A 22,182-nucleotide genomic window follows, 5' to 3' on the forward strand; every position below is an offset into this window, starting at 1 on the left:
TTAGAGACTGTGCTTATTGACAGTGAGCAGTCAGTGGTCTAACCCAGCCAGAATGAGAAGAAACAGACAGGCTGCTGAAAGGATGAGTACTGAGGGAGGAAAATTATTAAGAGACTTTATTCTTTTATCATAGCTGATACTATATTGTGTGCTTCAGTATACAATCAACAGCATCTTTAAATGTTTAACTTTTATTTATGCTGTTTTCTGGCATTTGTGCGAGTATGTGGTTTTGTTTGTTTATTTTATTTGTAAAACAAATGTGTTTGTATTGGAAGATATCTAATAAACTGTTTTTGTTTGTTTTTTATATTTGAAAAATATATATATATATTTCATAAATTTGGGATTTAAAAAAATGTATCGGTATCAGTTGATATTCGACAGTGTATTGGATTGTTATTTCTCTTTTTTATTTTTTTTTAATCAGTTTTAACATTTATTTTTATGATATTTGTAAATATACTTGTTAATAAATTTGGGATTTTACAAAATGTGTAAGTGTTGGTGGATATTGGAAAGTGCATTTTATTTTACTTTTATTTTATTAGTAAAAAAAAAAATTATATATTTGATTAATTTGTTAAAATGTTTGGTAATTTGGTGATTTAGTCAAAGTGCATTGGATTGTGCCATTGTGCCTTTTATTTTATTTTATTTAGTTTAGTTTTTGTTTTATTTTATTACGGATTTTTTTTTTTTATTATTATTAATTTGGTATTTCAAATGTGTCAGTATTGTTTGATATTGGGCAATTTAATTTAATTATTTTATTTTAAAATAATATTTGATTTTATTATTCATTTTATGATTATATGTATATATTTTTGTTGTTGTTTTTACATCCATTTACTGCCAGTAATAAAGCTTTATTGGCATGAGTAATAATTACAATTCTCAGAGCGTAAACTTCAGTATTGGAAGTCACACAGAAGGAAGGAAATGAAAGGAAAATGAAAAGATTATAAATTCCCTTTCTCTGTCTTTTACAGGACACAGAAATTGCTGCAGACTGCAACCATGTAAGTACTCAAAAAGGCCTGCCTTTTATAATAACTATCATCGACGTGAGACTTCTTCACAGCTCCACACATCTTTTAGGGTGATGTTCCCTGTTTACAAGACCCTCTGCGCGCACTCCATTCTTTCAGACCGATTCTTTGTAGGTTTACGAGAGAATGCGTCAGTAGGATTTAGAGACCAGTAACATCAAGTAATTTCAGAAGAATAATGGCCTAATCACCATCTAATGATGGCTGCAGCCCGCAATTAATTTGGTGGGGTCCCGAGAGAGGTATCTGTTTCTGATCTCCTTCGCTAACATTCGTGGCTTTGATGTTCTCATTAAGACCGCAGCGCAAAACCTGGTCCACAAATCAGAAACGAGGAAAATTTAGGCGTATGATTCTGGCCTGAGTCACCCATCTCATTACACAAGGCTCATAGTTGAGCAATAATTAATAAATTATTCTGGCATTTTTGGAACTTGCATTTATCAGCACTTTTAGTTAGTGTCACTTTTAATATGCAGTCACATTACAGAGAGCTGTGGAGTGTGATACAGTAACTACAAGGCCATTTACTTCAACTGACATCTTTTTGTTTTGAAGAGAGAGTTTCTTTTTTTCTCTCTGAAGTGAAATCAGCTACTTTCTGTTGAGCAGTTACTTCATGCTCAAACCATAAAACGAAGAAAGTGTGACAAATGCATTGCCAGACTTGACCTTGGTAACATTCGTGACTCCACAAAACTAGAGGTTCTTTTGAAAGCACTGATTTGAAGGAATAGTGCTTTCAAGTGAAATAAACACTTGAACATTAAGATTGTCGTTATTTACTCATGCTTGCATCGCTCCAAACTTGTACAGCAGAACATGCAATGGAGAAATTGCAGACTGAAGACTGCACTTATAGACTGAAGAGTGCAGTTATAACCAATGGGAACTGAAGCCTTCAAGCTTCAAAAAGGATGAAAAAGCATCATAAAAGTCATGCATACAACTAGTGTGCTCTATTTGAAGTCATACGGTAGCTTTGTGTGAAAAATAGATTGAAATTGACATCTTTATTTGCTGATAATGATTCTTCACAGTGCGTTGAAACAGTCTAATACATAAATGAACTATTTATACCTGTGAACTGAATCAAAAGATTCACTGAAAAGATCACACTCGAATGAATTCACAAACACCAAAGTCACATTATGTATATTTTTCTAATGTTTCATATTTCTAATGTTGCCAGCTGTTGTGGAACTACAAGCTGAATCTGACCACAGATCCGAAGTTTGAGTCCGTGGCGTTGGAAGTGTGTACGAGCACCATGTTAGAGGTCAGTTTCTGCTGCTGTTTTGCCGAGTCGATTTTCTTTTGGACCTTTGCTCTTTAATTCCGAAACAGTTTAATCATGCTTTCAACTCGTGTGTGTGTGTGTGTGTGTGTGTGTATGTGTATGTGTGAGTGTGTTGTGATTTCAGTCAGGGCTGCACAATATATCAAAATACAGTTGAACTCGCAATATGGCTTAGTGCTGTAATTTATTAAATATATGAGAAGCTTATTTCAGAGTGATTTCAGTTCATGATCCGGTGATTATTTAAGTGAACCATGTTTTGGCTCATTTACTGTGAATTGAGAGACTGAAACACTGTTATCCTGAGCCGTGCGTGTGTAAATGAAGTCCGTGCCACATTTCGTTTTGAAACACACGGATACAAAGACTGTATTTATTTGGCGGCAAACAATTAAATTAAAAGCTTGATAGTTTCAACTTTGAAAATAAATTTATTCAGTTACATTTTTGGAAATAATTTATATTAAATCCTTTTTTATTTTATAGTACAATTGTGTCATTATAATATATTTATTAGTTTAATTTTTTTTATTTAACAGTAATCTTAATTAAAATCATAGCCTAATTATTATTTTCGTCATATTGACTCTGTTCACGTTATGGTTACTGAAAGAGGTTTGAGTTGTTTTTTGTAAGTATGAACTACCACATTTTCCTCAAAGGAGAGTTCACACTCAAAAAAAGGTTTATTATTATTATTATTATTATTATTATTTTCTATACATTCTCCAACAAAATCACCCCAAACATTCTAGAATGGTTATTCCAAATTAAGAAATTCTGGTAACACTTTGCTATAAGGTTCCATTTGTTAACATTAGTTAACATAATCTAACAATGAAAATACTTTTATTAGCATTAAAAGCATTTATTAATCTTTAGTTAATGTTGCATTTACTGATACTTTATTAAAATCAAAAATATCTGTTAATGTTATTTAATGGACTTGAGCCAACAAGGACTAACACTAAACAGTTTTATTAATTAACCTTAGCAAAGATTAATAAATACTGTAACAAATGTAACCTTATTATAAAGTGTTACCAAAAATTCCAGTTTTTTTATATATATGTGTATATATATATTTCAGTATATATTGCAGGAAAAAATGCCTTTTTCCAATATCCTGCAGCCCTAATTTCAATGCAGAGGAACCGACGTCTACATTTGTAATGCAGTGTGATTTTATGTTTGACTGCACTCGTAGCTGCCATAATGTAATTAAAATAAATCTCAATAGACAAAAGTTTCCCACTAACCTCTTCACGAGTGCGTGCGTGCGTGTGTGTGTGTGTTTTGATGCACATTTGTGGTTGAATACACAATTTAATTACCATTAGTGAAATTGACTTGATATTAAATAAGGAATGTAAATTCTTCATGTCTGCAGCATTGATCCTTGACTGCTTCTTTTCACGGATAATGAAAAGAGCCTTAAATCTGTTTCTCAGCTGAAAGAGTGTGCAGATGAGGAGCGGGGGAAAGGCTATCTGATGTCCTGCCTGGTGGACCACCGCGCCAACATCACAGAACGCCAGTGCCATCAGTATATCACCAAGATGACCAGCATCGTCTTCAGCGACTATCGGCTCATATGCGGCTTTATGGACAAATGCAGAGAAGACATCAACACCCTGCAGTGTGGAAGCATCACTGTCGGAGAAAAAGTAAGCTTGCGTTCCAATAATAGCTGTGAACGCTTTGACTCCTTGCCCACTTAAAACCGCAAAGCTCTAGAATATCCCTTTGGGAAACCATAGGATGTTGGCTTGATACCAGATGGCTGTGTGATGTAGTGACTCTGCCATTCCCGAAATGTCCACATTCCTCCGGGCGTGCTGGAACATGGGCACCCGTTCACCGCACTTGCCTTGTTCCCCCGGGTGCACTCTGCTGAAATTAAAAAAGTTAACTTTAGACTTGTCTGCTCGTTGTCTTAAAATAGCCTAAATAAGCTCAGACTGCCAAACATACAAGATGGCAAGTGAGGAATGAAGATCATATTTAGCTGCTTAGTGGGTTTATGCATCTTTTAGATCACGGGTTATGCAGTAATTGAGTATTATTATGTGAGTAACTGACAGCTCCAATTCTGTAGTGCCTTATGCCTTTAAATATCACTAATTATTTTGTCATTAAGTTGCATGCCTTAAATTTTGACACTAAATTGCCAACATTCTTCAGCAGACTTTTAATAAAAAGTAATTTTTTTTTTAAGTAAAAAAAACCCAAAAAAAACAACAACTTTTATTTATTTTATTTTGTTTTGATATATTTTATCATTTTATTTTTATTTATATATTTGTTTGTTTATTTATTTTCCTCATTCTCACAGTGTTGTTATTGTTATTAACTAAAAATATTAGTTTGAAATAAAAATTAAATAAATAAAAATAATCGGTTGAAAAAAATAAATATTAGAAATGTTAGAAAAGTTTCCTTGGAAACTAGCTAAAATTATTTTACGTTGAAGTACTAATATTACTAAAACGAAAATAAAAATAAATCAAAGCTAAATAGAAATGTAAAAAAAAAAAAACTAATAAAAATAACTAAAGCATATAAGACATTACTAAACCTAAAACAAACTATAAAAAAGTAAAAATATAAAACGCTTATTATTAATGATTTAATACTATGTTATCAAAAATTTTACTAATAAAATTCTACATAATAATAAATACTATAATAGTATATAAATAATACTGAAATAGCACTGCTCTCTCCCTGCTTTTTTCTGTCTTTCCTATATAAAAAAATTTTTTTTTGAAAAGAACTAAAACTTTTACTTCACATTTATTAAGGAATTTGTCATTTCTTCTTTTGTCTTGCATTCAAAAGCTTCATTGTTAATCTGTTTGGTTTTCACATTGTTTGTAAAATATCTTACTAGTTTACATTTTTACTTTGTGATAAATTTTTCGTTCCTCCCTTTTATCCCTTCAGTTTAACAAAATAAACCCTAAGCCAAGCTGTCCAGAGTTCTGAGGTCAAATATTTTGTCCCTTTTTTTTCCTTCGGGTTAGGACCTGCATTCTCAGGGTGAGGTGATTGCGTGTCTGGAGAGGGCTCTGGTCAGGGAAGCAGAACAGCAGGATAAGGCTCATCAAATCAAGGATACCTGCAAAAAGTCCATCATGAGAGTGGCTGAACTGTCAGCCGACGACTTCCACCTCGACCGCTACCTCTACTTCTCCTGCCGAGACGACCGGGAGCGCTTTTGTGAAAATGTATGTGTCAGCTTCTCTAACAGTTTCCTCTCATCCATCACGTTAACTGCAGCCTAATTTGCATACTTCTACTACTTACTACAAGTATATACCTTACTGGACGGGGGCAGGCTGGTTTGATTGACAGCTGCCTCTCATGTGCTGAGAGTCAGAATGACAGGATTAGACCACACAGCTGTTTTGTGTAGGAGGAGCCGTGGGCCGATGTGTTGATGTGCGAACATGAAGCATCGAATATCTCCTGATTGACCTGAATTGATCTGTCAGTGCTTAACATTTTATTTATGGTTCTTTTTTTTTTTTTGCTTGCAGACCCAGGTGGGAGAGGGCAGAGTGTACAAATGCCTGTTCAACCATAAATTTGAGGAAGCAATGTCAGAAAAGGTGCGGCACATCTTTAGTTACCAATATATTGAATTGTAAATGTAACTAGTTTTTTGTTTCTCAACCAAATCTATGCTACGTTATGTGCATAAAATGTCAGTTTCTGATCCAAAGTCATAGTCTAGAAGAAGCCACAGGAATGTTGGTGGTCAGTTTAGTGTATGTGTTTGTCCTGTCTGAGTGTCTGTGTACTTAATAAGCATCTCTGTCCACAGTGCAGAAACGCCCTGACCACTCGGCAAAAGCTCATTGCTCAAGATTATAAAGTCAGTTACTCCCTTGCAAAGGCCTGTAAAGCCGACCTACGCAAATACCGTTGTAACCCGGACACTAGCATGCCTCGCGCCCGAGAGGCCAGACTCTCCTACCTCCTCCTCTGCCTGGAGTCTGCTGTTCACAGAGGTCTGTTCATGTCATTCAATATCATACTCTGACATTGGCCAATATTAGAGTACGGGGGCAGTCGTGGCTTAATGGATAGAGAGTCGGACTTGTAACCTAAAGGACGCGGGTTCGAGTCTCGGGTCCGGCAAGAATTGTAGGTGGGGGGAGTGAATGTACAGCACTCTCTCCACCTTCAATACCATGACTGAGGTGAGACCCTTGAGCAAGGCACCAAACCCTCAACTGCTCCCCGGGCGCCACAGCATAAATGTCTGCCCACTGCTCCGGGTGTGTGTGTTTGTTTGTTCACTACTCACTGATTGTGTGTGTGCACTTGGATGGGTTAAATGCAGAAGGTTAAATGGGTCACCATACTTGGCCACACGTCACGTCCTTTCCCTTCCTTTTCCTTATCTTTTTATTTTTCAGTATTATTTGATATTGGATATATCATTATGCATGTTCATTTTTAATTCTAAATTGATTATTACTCATTATTATCATTCATGTAATTATCATATAATTATTATTCATTTTAACATTTGAATTAGTTCCAGATCTTTATCTGCCAATATAATTTTTTTAAAATATTTTTCAGTTGTTTAATTGTTTAATTTTGGATATATAATTGTGCATGTTGTTTTTTATTCTATGATGATGATTATTATTATTATTATTTATTATTTTTTACATTTATAATAGTACCATATCGGTTGTCCGCTAATAATAAAAATGTAAATGTCCGCTAAAAATAATTTTAGTTTTTAGTATTGTTTGATATTGGATATTTAATTGTGCATGTTATTTTTTATTCTATTATTATTATGATTATTACTTACATTTACATTTAGAATAGTAGTACCATATCAGTTATCTGCTAATATTAAAGATTTTTTTTATTTCATTATTGTTTGATATTGGATATTTCATGTATTATATTTTATTATTATTTATTATTCATGTTATTATCATAATATTATAATTCATATTTACATTTAGAATAGTACAATATTGGTTATGGGCCAATATTTAGTTTGTTTTAGTGTTGCATTTAGACTAGTACCATATTAGTAGAAGTGCTTAATTCACTTGTAGTATTAAAAAATTATTTTAGTTGTTATTTTACTTTTTTCTTTTTTTCTTTTTTTTTTAATTTAGACAAAATGGTATGGAATTTTAATATCTGCCATAATAAAAATGTATAAATAATCAGCACCATACGCACAAATATTAAACCAATATCAATCATTATAAATTATGAATCTAAAGTAATTAAATATTTAGTGACTATCACACAAATACTTTTGAATAGTTTTAAAAAACATGAAATGCAGTATACTGTATATTCTGTGCAGTAAATAAAGCGCTTGTATTCTGTTCCAGCCGTAGTATTTGCTCTCATTCATGCATGTTGCCCTCTTCGGGGCTTTTTATTGATTTGCTGCTACCTAATAAGTTTGTTCATTGTTACGTTCCTTCCCGTGGGTTTTACTGCTGTCATCTCAGGCCGTACGGTGACCGGAGACTGTCAGGGTGAGATGCTGGACTACAGACGCATGCTAATGGAGGATTTCTCTCTGAGCCCTGAGATCGTGTTGCATTGTCGAGGGGAGATTGAGGCGCACTGCTCAGGACTGCACCGCAAGGGACGAACCCTGCACTGCCTCATGAGAGTCACCCGCGGGGACAAGGGCACGGTGGACAACCTCTGCCAGACAGCAGTAAGAACCCTTGGGATTGTGGGAAAGGGTATTGGATGTGTAATTGTAGTTTTTAAAAATAAGTTTACGTTTTTGTACTGCATTTATTTGATCAACAGTAATATTGTGAAATATTATAACAGTTTAAAATAAAATTTGAATATATTTTGAAATGCAATTTATTCCTGTGATGCAAAGCTGAATTTTCAGCATCATTACTCCAGTCTTCAATGTCACATGATCTTTCAGAAATTATTCTAATATGCTGATTTGCTGCTCTAGGAATCTTTTTTTTTTTTTTTTTATTTTGTTTTTGTCTTTTGTAGCTCCAGACTCTTATCCAGTCGGCAGACCCCGGTGCTGATTACCGGATTGATCGTGCTTTGAATGAAGCCTGTGAGTCTGTGATCCAGACGGCCTGCAAACACATCCGCAACGGAGACCCTATGTGAGTCATGTCCATATGGTGTAAATACTTGCATGAAAGCTTCAATGAGCATGTTGTATTGTACTCTGTCTTCAGTGGAAACTACTAAGCAGTAGGTAACTGTAGTCTGTCACAGGATTTATTTGGGTGAGATAACAGTCCTGTACAGATTTAGACTCATTGCTTTGTTTAAAGCACCAATACTGTCTTTCTCTCACAGGCACCATATAAAACTGCAGTGGATTTAGAGGAGAGAGTCAAATCCAATTAAGTGTGTGTGGAGTGTAAATGTGTCACTCTCTTTTTCTAAGAGGAAGAAAGATGAACAGGCAATCAAGCTGTAGAATGCAACTCAGTCCAGTTTACACAGTGTCTGCATTGGAAAAGGCTCTGAATGTAAAACTAAAAAAAAAAAGTATTTTATTTATTTGGTTTTATTTTTATGATGTTTGAAAGGGTTTATTTATTTAAAAAAAAATCTTAATTTATTTAATTTCTAATTGGTTATTTTAAAATTATTATTTATTTTTCATTTATTTTTATAATATTTGTCAAATAAAATATTAAAAATGATCTTGCATCGGAAGAGACTCAGATAAGGGATTTGTTTTATTAAATAGTTTTTTTTTCTTATTTATTTTTTATTTAATGTATTGGTTTATGTATTTTTAATAACATATTTCATGTAGTGGAAATATTGTAGTATGTGTCAGCTTATTGTATATTCCTAATGTCATCTGTGTTTACAGATAAATGAAAATGTACTATTTCATTTTTTTCTGTTATTTCTGCAGTAATGCCAAGCATTGTTTCATTATAGAATAATACCTAGTTTTTCATTATTTCTCTCATTTCCCCCTTGTTTTTGTTACTCGCCATGTGTTTTGATATGATTTCTAGAGAGGCTTTGTTTACAATAATGCACAGAAACACTAAATGGGTTTTTTCTGTTTTTGTTTTGTTTCTAATGTATGATATAAAGTTGTTGTTGTTGTTGTTGTTGCGTTCATTTTATTTGGTGGATTAAATATTAAAAACATGTATTTGCGTGTTTGTAGGATTCTGTCTTGTTTAATGGAGCATCTTTACACAGAGAAGATGGTTCAAGACTGTGAACACCGTCTTCTGGAGCTGCAGTACTTCATTTCAAGAGACTGGAAGTAATCAACCTAACCTTTCCTTTTTCCTTACCTGACCTTACCTGCTGACTCATACAAAATAAGACCCTTGAAACCCCCTCTTACTCTTTCAAGTTGATGTTTTTAAGTGTGTTTGTATAATAATAACGTTCAAATCCATTCAGTCAGTCAGAGGTCGTCATTGTACGCGTTTAATAGCTCAGCACTCGTCTGCAGTTTGATTCGCGTGCCTGATGCGACCTTCCCTGTGTGTCTCTCTCATCTGTTCAGTTTGAAAAGGATGCCCACACAGTGCCATTATAATAAAACCATTAGATGGTCATAACTTCATTCACAGCCCATTAGATTCAAGTGGTTTTTAATTAGAACAGTTTGAAGCAGCAATTTGGTTTGATGGTCCATTGTGACAGGCTGGCTGTGTGATGCTTTGTTTGTTACAACCCTACAGAGACTTATTCTCTTCTCTGTTGTGACCAAATCTTGGCAAAAGGTGGAATTTGTTTGGAATTTTTGTTTTTTTGTAAACTGGTTTTAGATGCTGATTCATGGAACTAGCACTAAATGTATCTAACAGACACTACAGTTAAAAAGTTTGAGGTCGAAAATTTTGAAAGAAGTTTCTTATGCTTTTATTTGATCAAAAATGCAGTAAAAATAATAACATTGTAAAATATTATTACAATTTAAAATGCCAGTTTTCGGTAACACTTTACTTAAACCCTTTATGTATAATGCATGATAAAAGTAATTTTAACGCATTAATTATGCCTTGTAATGCACCTTATAATGCATTGTATAATCTCAAATAACTGTAACCACAGTTAATACATTATGACACTTATCAATTCAGTTACAAAATATAATGTATTACAATGCACATTATGAATAATTATAATGCATTATACTCTTTAATAACCCTTTATAATGCATTATACATGATGCAAAGCTGAATTTTCAGCATCATTACTCCAGTCTTTAGTGTCACATGATCCTTCAGAAATCATTCTAATATGCTGATTTGCTGCTCAAGAAACATTTCTGTTATTATCAATGTTGAAAACAGTTGTGCTGCTTTTTTGTGAAAACATGTTACATTTTATTTTTCAGGATTCTTTGATTAATATAAAGTACAAAAGAACAGCAGAAATATTTATTATTATTATTAATGTTGAAAACAGTCACGCTACTTCATATTTTTGTAGAAAGCAAAACATTTATATCAAAAAACTGATTTTTTTTTGATGATTCTTTGATGAATTATTAAAAACAGCATTTATTTGAAATACAAATATTTTGTAACATTATAAAAATCAGTACTGTCACTTTTGATCAAGTTAATAAATAAAAACATTATTAAAAAAAAAAAATCGTATTGACCAAAAACGTAGTGTATGTTATGCTATGCTATATGTGTATATATAGTTATGATGACAGACTGATTTCAGGTATAGACACGATTCTACTTTCGTATCACAAGGTCGGAGGTTGAGGTTAAAATCCGTTTTATGTCTCCTGTGTATTTTTTCCTCCAGGCTTGATCCTATCTTATACCGTAAATGTCAGAACGACGCGTCCAGACTGTGCTACACACCTGGCTGGAATGAGAGCAGTGAGCTCATGCCTCCTGGCGCTGTGTTCTCCTGCCTGTACCGCCACGCTTACCGGACAGAAGAGCAGGGCAGACGGGTGAGAAGCACAAACAATGTGCATTTTAGTCACTTCTTATTAAAACACTAAAGAGACTATCAGCATGAAGTCTGGTCCACCTTACAGTTTATTCTGACTAGGAACTACCTACTACATACAGAAAACAAATAGAAAAGTCAACTTTCTTTGGTCATTTTATATGGGAGAACAAAAGTGTAACAGAGAGAGCATGTGATTTTGGATTCATCCATTGAATTTGCAAAATAGATACTATCAAAATAAATAATTTGTCTGCTATTTTGTCATAATATTCATAAGTGATGTGGAAAAAATCACTTCCATGTGCAGCTCACCAGGGACTGTAAGGTGGAAGTCCAGAGAATTCTTCACCAGAGAGCTCTGGATGTGAAGCTGGACCCTGAGCTCCAGAAACGCTGCATGACTGACCTGGGCAAATGGTGCAGTGAGAAGACAGACACCGGACAGGTACAAAATGAGTTTTGGGATGATATCCCTCAGTACATGATGAGCATTTCTAGGTCATGGATTCAAAGTTTGTTTTGTCTGTTTCAGGAGCTGGAGTGTCTTCAAGACCATCTTGAGGACCTGGTGTCAAACTGCAGAGACGTGGTGGGCAACCTGACAGAACTGGAATCTGAGGTACGTTTCCTATTTTGCACCACAGCATTACATAAACCTTAGAGTGGATGAGGCCATAAAGGGTGAGGGCGGACAAGAAATTTCTTGTAAGATAGGATCTTCTGTACTGTTTTGTTACTGTTATAGTTACTGTTTTGTTGTACTGTTTGTTTGTTTGTTTATATATATATATATATATATATATATATATATATATATATATATATATATATTGGGTCATTAAGTAATTTTTTAAAAGAAATTAATGCTTTTATTCAGCAAGGATGCGTTAATCATTGATCAACAATGACAGTAAAGACATTTATAATGTTATAAATGTTACAGATTTCAATTTCAAATAAATGCTGTTCTTTGGAACTGTTTATATTCATCAAAGAAACCTGAAGAAAAAAAAATATCAAAAATGAATGGCGTAATGCTGCTGAAAATTCAGATTTGCATCACAGGAATGAATTCCGTTTTAAATTACATCTCTTTTAAATTATAATAATATTTCACAATATAACTGTTTTTACTGTATTTTTTATTAAATAAATGCAGCCTTGGTGAGCATAAAAGACTTCTTTCATTACATTAAAAGATCTTATATTTAAATATATAGAATTTCAGAATTTAGGGATTTTTATGGATCAAATTTAGGGATCAAATGATCTTGATTTATGGTCATACTGTTGTGTTTACAGGACATTCAGATTGAAGCCCTGCTGATCCGAGCCTGTGAGCCGGTCATCCAGAGCCACTGCCGCGTTAGTACTGACAACACACATATCTAATTATTCCTTTTATTTTTTTTTAACTCTGAATTCCTCAAGCTGGTCTATTTTCTCCCAGGACGTAGCTGATAATCAGATAGACACGGGGAATCTTCTGGAATGCCTGGTGCAGAACAAACATCAGAGGGAAATGAATGATAAATGTGCTGTGGGCGTCACTCATTTCCAGCTGGTAAGCCAGTCACACAATCAATTTCCCTATGTTAAATTGGAATGATGACAAGTAAATGTTTTCCCAAATGTCATGCTGTCCCAGCAGAGAGTGTACTGAATGGTTTGGGGTATTGATGGATACGTTGACCATGCTAATTAATCAGCCAATATTTGCCATTTTGAGATTGACATCACATTTTTTGAGTGAATTTTGCACATATAAATATTGTGAAAATTAGATGCTATCATTGTTGTTATAGTTAACTAATACTAAAACTGAAACAAACTTTCAACGTATCTAATATATCTATTTTAATACACAATATCTAGCTATCTAATCTATATAAACTACTAAAAAATTATTAAATTACTAAAATCAAAATGAACAGAAAATATAAAAATATTAATAAAGTATTTTGCATGTCAATGATGCTTAAATAACACCACTATCACTTTCAGTAAGTTGCATTATATATTATATAAATTGCATTAATTTATATAATGAATACAGGCTGATGTGGACTTCACAGTGTACTAGGGGTGTCCCCGACTAAGGATTTTCATAGTCGAATCGGAATTTTCGAATCTTGCCAATAGTCGACTGATAGTCGAATCATATATTTGGGGGCGGGGCAAAATACATTACCAAGAGTCAAGTCAGAGATTCGACAGTCATAAATACACAGGGAAAATGTGTAACGGACGCCTCGCAGATACAAACGGGGTAAATAATGTTTTATGTTTTGATTAAAAGATAGTTAACATTAAACGTCAGCAAAACCCTTAAGAATTCACAACATTTTTTTTTTTTTTTTTCAATAGTGCTCTCATAATAACATTATGTATATGATCATAGTTATAACGTTCTGCATTTCTGTTTTGAGCTGCGCGCGCTGAAGATGACCAGTAGAATGAAGTATATGATAGTTTTTAATCAATTGAATTTAACTCATTTATCTCACATAGATAAATTTACATAACATAACGTTAATTACAACTTATAGGCTATCTGCACAAAACGCCCCGAATGCACATGAACGCGTCTGCGCGACTCTGAATTAACTCCTTTTGTGGACGCGTTCTTCACGCAATAACATGCAAAAACACAACTAAACACTAAAAAAATCACATCTTTTTATTATAATAGTCATACAATAGTCTCATTATATGCTATGTATATGAAAGTGCCAGTCATAGTTATTAATATTCTGCATTGTTGTTGCTCCCACCGCGCGCTGAAGAGATAATCACCGTATGTATAATGAAGCACTTTACTGCAGCGTAACTCAACCAAATGCATCTTATACGATATAAATAATATATACACGATATAAATAAACCGACTGAAACGTTTTGAAATCACTTGTTGTACCCTACCTGATCGGGAAAAAAATGAAGTCTTCCACTCTGCCTGTGTCAATTTGAGTCAGGTTAAGGATTTAAATCCCTGCTGCCAAGAATGCTCCTCTGTCGGTGACGGATTAGAAAGCGAAACTTTAATCTATAGGGGAAGTTGGATTTATTCACGCACGTTAACGTATTTATTTAAAGCTTCTTTCTTTTCAGATTCCTATTTACAGCATTATCTTACAGCATTATCATAATAGGCTGTATATTAACTTATTGGGAGAAAACGGTGAAATCAGACATTTAGCACCCCCATATAGCCAAAATGGCATGATCATAACACCCAGCGAATATTCGACTGTGAGATTGGGAGTCGAATCAGGCTCCTCGAATCGAAGCATCGAATCGTCGACTATTCGGGGACACCCCTACAGTGTACTATCCAACAGTTCATATAGGCTTTGAGATATGGGATGTATTTTTATGTCAACTGTGTTTTTGCTTGTCTACCCTTCAGGTTCAGATGAAGGACTTCCGCTTCTCCTACAAGTTCAAAATGGCCTGTAAAGAGGACGTTCTCAAACTCTGTCCCAACATTAAGAAGAAGTGAGTTCACAAATCCTGCTGCTGTTTCTTCAGGCTTTGAAACATTCTGCATAAACTCTGTTTGGATTTTGTCATTCAATTTTGATGGTGATTTATTTGTTATATAACATCTTTTCATGGAAGCTTAAATCATCATGGCCTGTCTGTGTGTCTCCTCTTATTTTGGCACTGTTGCGCTCTCTCGCTCACACAAATTCATCCCTTTTGAACCGCATATTTTTTTATCCTCTGCCTCAGTGAGTCTTTCACCCTCTTCATGTATCATTTCGTTATTCTTCCACCTCAGGGCGGATGTGGTCATCTGTTTGAGCACCACAGTGAGGAACGACACTCTACAGGATGTGAAAGATCAGCGAGTGTCTCTCAAATGTCGGAAACAGCTGAGGGTGGAAGAGCTGGAGATGGTGAATTCACTTTTCTCAAGTTAAATCACACATTCCATGTTGTTCAGACCCTTTTTGCTGTACAACAAAAATGGACTGTAATTTATTCCATCAAGGACCTAAAAGTACCATTAAAGTTTCATGAAACTTTTCATATATTACTCATGCGCTATATTCCAAGTCTTCTAAAGCTATAAGTTCAGATGTCACACTCTCTGTCCTCTTCATTTTCAGTCAGAGGACATTCGACTGGAACCTGAGCTGCATGATGCTTGTAAGAAGGATATCAACAAGTTTTGTTCCTCTGTCGCCTATGGAAATGCTCGGGTAACGGTTTACTTTGATCTTTTACTTCTCTAGATAGCGTTATGCACCCACCTGCAGCTGCTGCTTGCAGACACATGATGAAACTCGTCCAGTTAGAGAAAGAAGATTCAAATAACAAGATTCCCACAGGCATGGAGCACCTGAAAATAGTAGAAAAGTTTAAAATTGATACTTAAAATTGGTGCCTTTCAGTGTCCAACATTGCATCTCTACCTTTTTGACTAGGAGTGGCAATTTATATTAAAATAACTAAATACAAAAATTATAAATAATTAAAAGAATTGAAAGTTCTTCAGGGTTTACACTTTTTATTACGTTTACACTTTTTATTTGTATGTAATTATGGGGATTTAAAAAAAAAAAATGTTTTTGAAATGTTATTCACATATAGTAATAGTGTCCAGATAAAATATCTTAGAACAAAACTAGAAAAAGGTATTCATTTTAGAAATTTAATTTCCATGATTTTTAAAAAAGATTTTGTTAATTTCAATAACATTCCCAGGTCTAGAAATAAAATTCATAAATTGTAACATTTGTAACATCATAAATGTCTTTTAAAATTCATAAATAAAAATTATAGAATTATAATTTAGAAATGTCAGCTTACATTTTGATTTCTTTCTGTTCTAGCTTATTTTAAAGTTTTTGTCTTATTTGAATTAATTTCATGCCGTCTTGAGTTCCACTTAAATGTATACACAGTTGCTTTTTATTAAAATTAAAATTAAAATGTAGTATTGGTACCTAAAATACAGTACAAATGGAAAACACTTATTGGGTGATCATGAAAGACTGATCTATTGATGTGGAAATCCTGGGGAAAATCCTACATTGCAGCCAGATGGTTTAAACCACATAGCAAAATACAAAATACATATTATACAGATTGGGATTGTTAAACATGTTTGCACACATGCAAAATACATGTTATACAAAGTAGGATTTTCCTTGCATTTTATGGAAATACATTTTCAGTGTGTAACGCTCTAAACTTTCTCGCCCAGTGAGTCCTTTAAAAACCTAGCTATAGAAATGATTCAGCCATAAATCATGTTGACACAACCGTGAGCACATTAACATATGACCACACATGTTTACATAATTACACTTATTCAGTAGTCAGCAACCTGGTCCTGTTTAGTCAGGGAACAGCTTAGGTTAGCTTGGGTTATTCAAAATAATAATAATAATAATAATGCGATAAAATATTAATGCATCTAATCATGCCCTCTGACCTACATGGAAATTCCATAATAAGAAATGTTCTTACTTTCAACACAATTCCAGCTTTAACTACCACCTATGAAATGCATAGAAAATGTGTAGAGCTGTCTGTAGTGTTAATTTAATGTGATTGTTATTTTAAAAATGCATTTAATCATGACTATTCACAAGAAACCTTGACTAGCCTTACCTTGACAGCATAAGTGAAAAAATAAAATGCTGCAGCAATGAAGAATAGAGCCCTATTAACTAACTACTGGAGAAGACCTTCATAACTTTAATAATTATTAATTTTTTAAGGCCTCTATCTGTCCTCTTCTTCTCAGATCATTGAGTGCCTCAAAGAGAACAAGAAGCAGCTGTCCCAGGTGTGTCATCAAAAGATCTTTAAGCTTCAGGAAACTGAAATGATGGATCCAGAGCTGGACTATCAGCTCATGAGAGTGTGCAAGCAGATGATCAAGGTGAGTTGTTTTTTTAGTGATGCACAGATCATGATTTTTCATGGCCGATTCCGATACCTATGTTTTTTGTTGTTGTTGTTGTTGTTGTTTTACAAGTAAACTGGCCGATACCGATTTCCTTTTCCTTTTTTTTTTTTTCTTTAAGCAACAAACAAGAAAGAATGAAAGTATACATAAACAAGATGTTTATTTGGTATTTAACTGGCTTTTGGCTATTGAAAACAATAACTGTAACCATCTAAAATTAAAGGCAGTAACTGTGCAGTAAGTACATTCAATACAAACATAGATGTACTGACATCAGCATTTAGCTTTTGTTTTAAATTGGGTTGAAACTACATAAAACTGGCCTTAAATTAAAACATTAACCATGTGAAATTAAAGGCAGCAACTGCATAGTTACAATCCAAACAACACACATTCAACAGTCCAAACAAAGATGTTACTTAATCAGCATTCAGCATTTGTTTTAGTTTTTAAATTTGGTGTAAAGAAAAAAAGGTCTTTACCAGTGAAACTAAATAAAACCAAAGTAGGCTATATAAATAAATTATTCCAAAATGTTAAATCAAATAATGTTTAGTGCAACGAGTAAAACAAAGAGGCTACAGCAGGTGCTTTTTAAATCAAATTAAGTCAATATAATTTTAAAGTAAAATAAAAATAATCATCCTGTACAGAACTGACGTTTACTTCTGGCTTTTCAAAAGTGCATGCAAGTTTGTTTTTTTCAGCTTTGTCACAAGTTGGTCTGTTTCGTTTCTCATACAACACGTGAGAAACTGCGCTGAACAACCGTTCACTGTCTACGCTTGTGCAGGGTACGCTCACGCAACTTCAGCGAGCGCAGGAAATCGGCTCTTATTTGTGCGCCAGTAACGTTACACCAATGGCTGTTCGCTTCTTGGTATCTGTTTTTCTGTGTTTGTTGTGCTTGTGCCGAATGTCTTCCACACAAATGACATGTTCGCGAATGATTACAATGTAGTGTGCATGCGGGCGCACTTCCGAATCGGCCGAAAAAAACGTCCGGTTCCGATCTATGGCCGGTCAACCGGTGCATCCCTAGTTGTTTTAGCAGGTAACTAACTTGGGGCAAGTTCTGCGGTTCCCTTCGGTCGTATCCTGACATTTCTTCCATTACCTAAAGCTTTCCTGTCAAACAGAACGAGCTGATGGTTATAAACGTACTCTGTATTGTCAAAGATCAATAGTAATGGCTCAACCCCCATGTTTTAATTAACTTAAACTCAATAAGATCAACATGGGGCCAGAATGAAGCGGCTGATAGATCGGACGTGATTTGGAAAAGAGTGTTAAACATTTAAACCACATAACCTTGTCTTTGAGCGAAATAGCATTGAATGAACAAATATGCTTCCATTCAAATGTTTGAGGTAGGTAAGATTTATATTTTGAAAGGAATTAATACTCATAATCAGCAAGGACACTTAATGTTACTGTACTGTACATACTGTACACATTAATGTTACTATTTTAAATGAATACTGTTCTTTTGTACTTTTGATTCATCAAAGAATCCTGAAAAAAAAATGTATCACGGTTTTCACAAAAATATTAAACAGCAAAAACAATAATATTATTATAATTATTTCATCATCGTCATCAAATCAGAATATATGAATGATTTCTCATTCATATAAGGATCATGTGACACTGAAGACTGGAGTAATGATGCTGAAAATTCAACTTTGTCATCATAAGAATAAATAAAATTTTTAGATGCATTTAAATTTAAATTGTAATGATGTTTATGAATATTGTTCTTGTATTGGTGTGCAAAAAACAAACATTTTACCGACCTAAACTTTTGAGCTGTTGTGTAGTTTAAGAAAAGAGTATTTTTGCATTTATCAATTTTATGCCACTTCACATCACTGAAGAGCAGCGGTGTGATGTAGCGGTAAAAGCCGAGGGCTTATAATCACAAAATTGCTGGTTCATTTGCCAAAATGACTGAGCCATTAGCTATCTCTATTTTGCCCTTGAGTACAGACATTATAGAGCGATTAAATCTGCCTTATGTGTAAGTCATTTTGGCTAAACGCGCATGCTAAGTGACTACATACTTGCTTTTCGAAGAGTCTGTAAACTTCCATATGTTTCCCATAGATAGTCCAGTCAGCAGTTAAGTCTATTTCTCCTTTTCTTTGTCCTTCGCAACCTATTTGTCCTTGGTTTAGCGTTTTTGCACAGAGTCGGATGCTAAGAACGTGCTGCAGTGTCTGAAGCTGAACAAGAACAGTGAGCTAATGGATCCCAAGTGTAAGCAGATGATCACCAAGAGACAAATCACTCAGAACACAGGTGAAGACCAAACACATCTGCACTTCATTTACACTTAACTACAGTTAGTTGAGTTAGTTAATTTGAAACTGCCATCTAAATCTCCCAGTTTTGGTTCTGAAACTCTCTCCTTGGCTTCTGTTTTGAGGCTAGTTTCTGTCTTTACCTCATGGCCTTGAATCTAATATTTATTGGCCTCCTAGTTTTTTCTTTTCTTAAAGTATCTTTGAAGTATTTCAACTTTTGTAATGCTAAGGTTTTAATTTATTTGCTGTCTTTGTGTTTTCAGACTACAGATTGAACCCAGTGTTGAGGAAGGCTTGTAAAGCAGATATACCCAAGTTCTGTCAAAGTGTACTCAATAAAGCCAGTGACGCCAACGAACTGGAGGGTCAAGTCATATCCTGCCTTAAACTCAAGTATGCAGACCAGGTATGTGTGTCACTGAATATTAGCAACAAGTATGTAAGGGATAATGTACAGTCAGCCCAGTATTATAGCAAAATTATAGTCTTGTATCATACTGAAGGGGTTTATGTTGCGATAATGACCATCTGACTGTACATTATCCTGCTTATTGCGCAACTACTTATATCATTGCTGTTACTGTTATTTATTTTAAACTAAAACTATTAAAAGTTGCTTTTGGTAATTTAAATAAAATAAATATAATAAATAGATGAAAAAATTTAAAAATGAACAGTAAACACTTGATAATAATAAAAGAAATTAGAAATGTTACCTTCAGTTTGTGCAAAAATTTACTCAAATTAAAACAATAAATGCATAAAAAAATATATTAACTTTAAAAAATATATTTAACTCGTACAGAAAGAATAATAATTTCAGCTTAAATTAAATAAAGCTAAAATAAATGTAATTGATTCATTTAATTAAAGTATTAGATTTAAAAATATTATCTTACAAAGTTTTTATTTAAAAAACATAATTGAAAATTATAAATGTTGACTAAATGTTTTGCTAAAATTACTATAACTAAAATAAAATAAATTAAAGCTATGTATAAGTATTTTTTTTTAATTACAATAATGACAAAAGCACATAAAATTACTAAAATTAAAAACTAATTAATAAAATATGCTTATTCAAATATGAATAGATAATATGACAGAAATAATTGAGTTGTGTATTAAACACATGCTGGTCTTTGTGTGCAAGTCAGACTTGGAAGTTCTTTTAGTAGCATGTGAGTGGGAGTGTTTTGTTATGTGGAAACGCAGACTGTTTAACAGTTTTGAACCGGTTAAAATTGTCTTTGTTCCCAGCGGTTATCGGGAGACTGTGAGGATCAGATCAGAGTGATTCTTCAGGAGTCAGCGCTTGACTACCGGCTCGATCCACAGCTCCAGGTTCACTGCAGGAACGAGGTCAGTGGACACACGGGCTCTGTCCCAAACCCTAGTGAGCCGTCTTTGTATATGTATACTGTCTACAAAGGTCAGTGTAGCATAATCGAAATGATAATACATGAGTGACTGATTTAAAGCATTCTTTTCTTTATCTAATTATTCCTAAATGTATTTTTCATTACTGAGTAAAATAGAATGGACATTTCCTTTGATTCTGTCTGTAAGCTCATTGCAGTGCATTTTGGGATTGCATTATCTGCTAAGGATACATACTATTTGAACTTTAAACTTCTGGCCAAACTGCTGATATAAATCACTATAATTTTGCTGCCTGCTGTTTTAATGATGCCTAAAATGCCGTCTAGGTAGGGAGCTTGCAAGTGTTTGGAACGGAGCCCATGGCCTTCAATACGTAGCATCTAACAGTCTGTTTAAACATGTCAAGACACTCATTTTGAGCTGTACAGAGAGAGTGAGGGGGCATCTGAAAATCGCTCTAAAAGATTGTCCAAGCGATGTTGAAAGGAACCGACTTTTTTTTTTTTCTCTCTCTCTCTGTCCCTAAAGAGACTCTCTGAGTGAGGAAGAAATGTCCGACTGCCTCATGAATGACTAATCTGCAGTAATATTTCAGTCCTGTTTCTGAGGGAATGGAAGGAATGCATATGTAATGTCACAAGACAGGAACTGGATTTCCAATTCAAAATAGTCATGTTTAGCACCAGATGTTTTCATCGATATAGTGGGGTCGGATTTTTGAAAAAAGTATCTTATGCTCATTAGCGCTGCCTTTATTTGATCAAAATACAGTAAAATTAGTAGTATTGTGAAATATCATTACAATTTAAAATAACAGTTTTCTATTTAAAGCTGCATTCCGTAACTTTGTTTTTGGTTAAAAATGATCAATATTTGAGAAAGTACATAACCAGCCAGTGTTCAAAACTATCGCCTCACTTTGGCCCGATTCACAACGGTTAGTTTATAATAATGTTTTCTAATTTGAGTGATACGGGTAGGTTTTCGCGGGAAATTCGAGCATGGCACTGCGTCATTACGTCACGTCTGTAAACATAAAAAAGTTGTCCCGGCTACGAGGCTCTCGCATGTGAGGATCCTGCAGGTGACGGATCATCTTTTCTCACAGCAGCTAGAATTATTAAATGTATCATTTTGATGGCGGATTGTAATCCAGAAAGGTTTGTGTATTTATGAAAAACATATGAATGAAATTAAAGTATATTCCAGTTTTAAATGTGCTTCTGATTACAGACAGCCTGGGATTACACAAGATTTGTATTT

At 34.1% G+C, this 22,182-nt stretch overlaps 1 protein-coding gene across 2 annotated transcripts in view; it reads left to right on the top strand.

Annotated features, from left to right (window-relative positions):
- Window positions 1-22,182, top strand: part of glg1b (golgi glycoprotein 1b) — a 46,526-nt gene that overhangs the window by 17,571 nt on the left and 6,773 nt on the right. For both annotated transcript variants that reach the window (XM_058751850.1, XM_058751851.1), the window contains 21 exons: window positions 993-1,022; window positions 2,245-2,331; window positions 3,804-4,019; window positions 5,379-5,582; window positions 5,895-5,966; window positions 6,182-6,368; window positions 7,857-8,071; window positions 8,377-8,498; window positions 9,536-9,637; window positions 11,149-11,302; window positions 11,612-11,749; window positions 11,837-11,923; window positions 12,607-12,669; window positions 12,755-12,868; window positions 14,714-14,802; window positions 15,089-15,206; window positions 15,420-15,512; window positions 17,066-17,203; window positions 19,408-19,531; window positions 19,800-19,942; window positions 20,797-20,898. In XM_058751850.1, coding sequence (XP_058607833.1) covers window positions 993-1,022; window positions 2,245-2,331; window positions 3,804-4,019; window positions 5,379-5,582; window positions 5,895-5,966; window positions 6,182-6,368; window positions 7,857-8,071; window positions 8,377-8,498; window positions 9,536-9,637; window positions 11,149-11,302; window positions 11,612-11,749; window positions 11,837-11,923; window positions 12,607-12,669; window positions 12,755-12,868; window positions 14,714-14,802; window positions 15,089-15,206; window positions 15,420-15,512; window positions 17,066-17,203; window positions 19,408-19,531; window positions 19,800-19,942; window positions 20,797-20,898 — 2,598 coding nt within the window. The remainder of the gene's footprint in view (window positions 1-992; window positions 1,023-2,244; window positions 2,332-3,803; window positions 4,020-5,378; window positions 5,583-5,894; window positions 5,967-6,181; window positions 6,369-7,856; window positions 8,072-8,376; window positions 8,499-9,535; window positions 9,638-11,148; window positions 11,303-11,611; window positions 11,750-11,836; window positions 11,924-12,606; window positions 12,670-12,754; window positions 12,869-14,713; window positions 14,803-15,088; window positions 15,207-15,419; window positions 15,513-17,065; window positions 17,204-19,407; window positions 19,532-19,799; window positions 19,943-20,796; window positions 20,899-22,182) is intronic.

The sequence above is a fragment of the Onychostoma macrolepis genome, chromosome 18 (assembly GCF_012432095.1).
Source record: "Onychostoma macrolepis isolate SWU-2019 chromosome 18, ASM1243209v1, whole genome shotgun sequence".
Classification (NCBI taxonomy): Eukaryota; Metazoa; Chordata; class Actinopteri; order Cypriniformes; family Cyprinidae; genus Onychostoma; species Onychostoma macrolepis.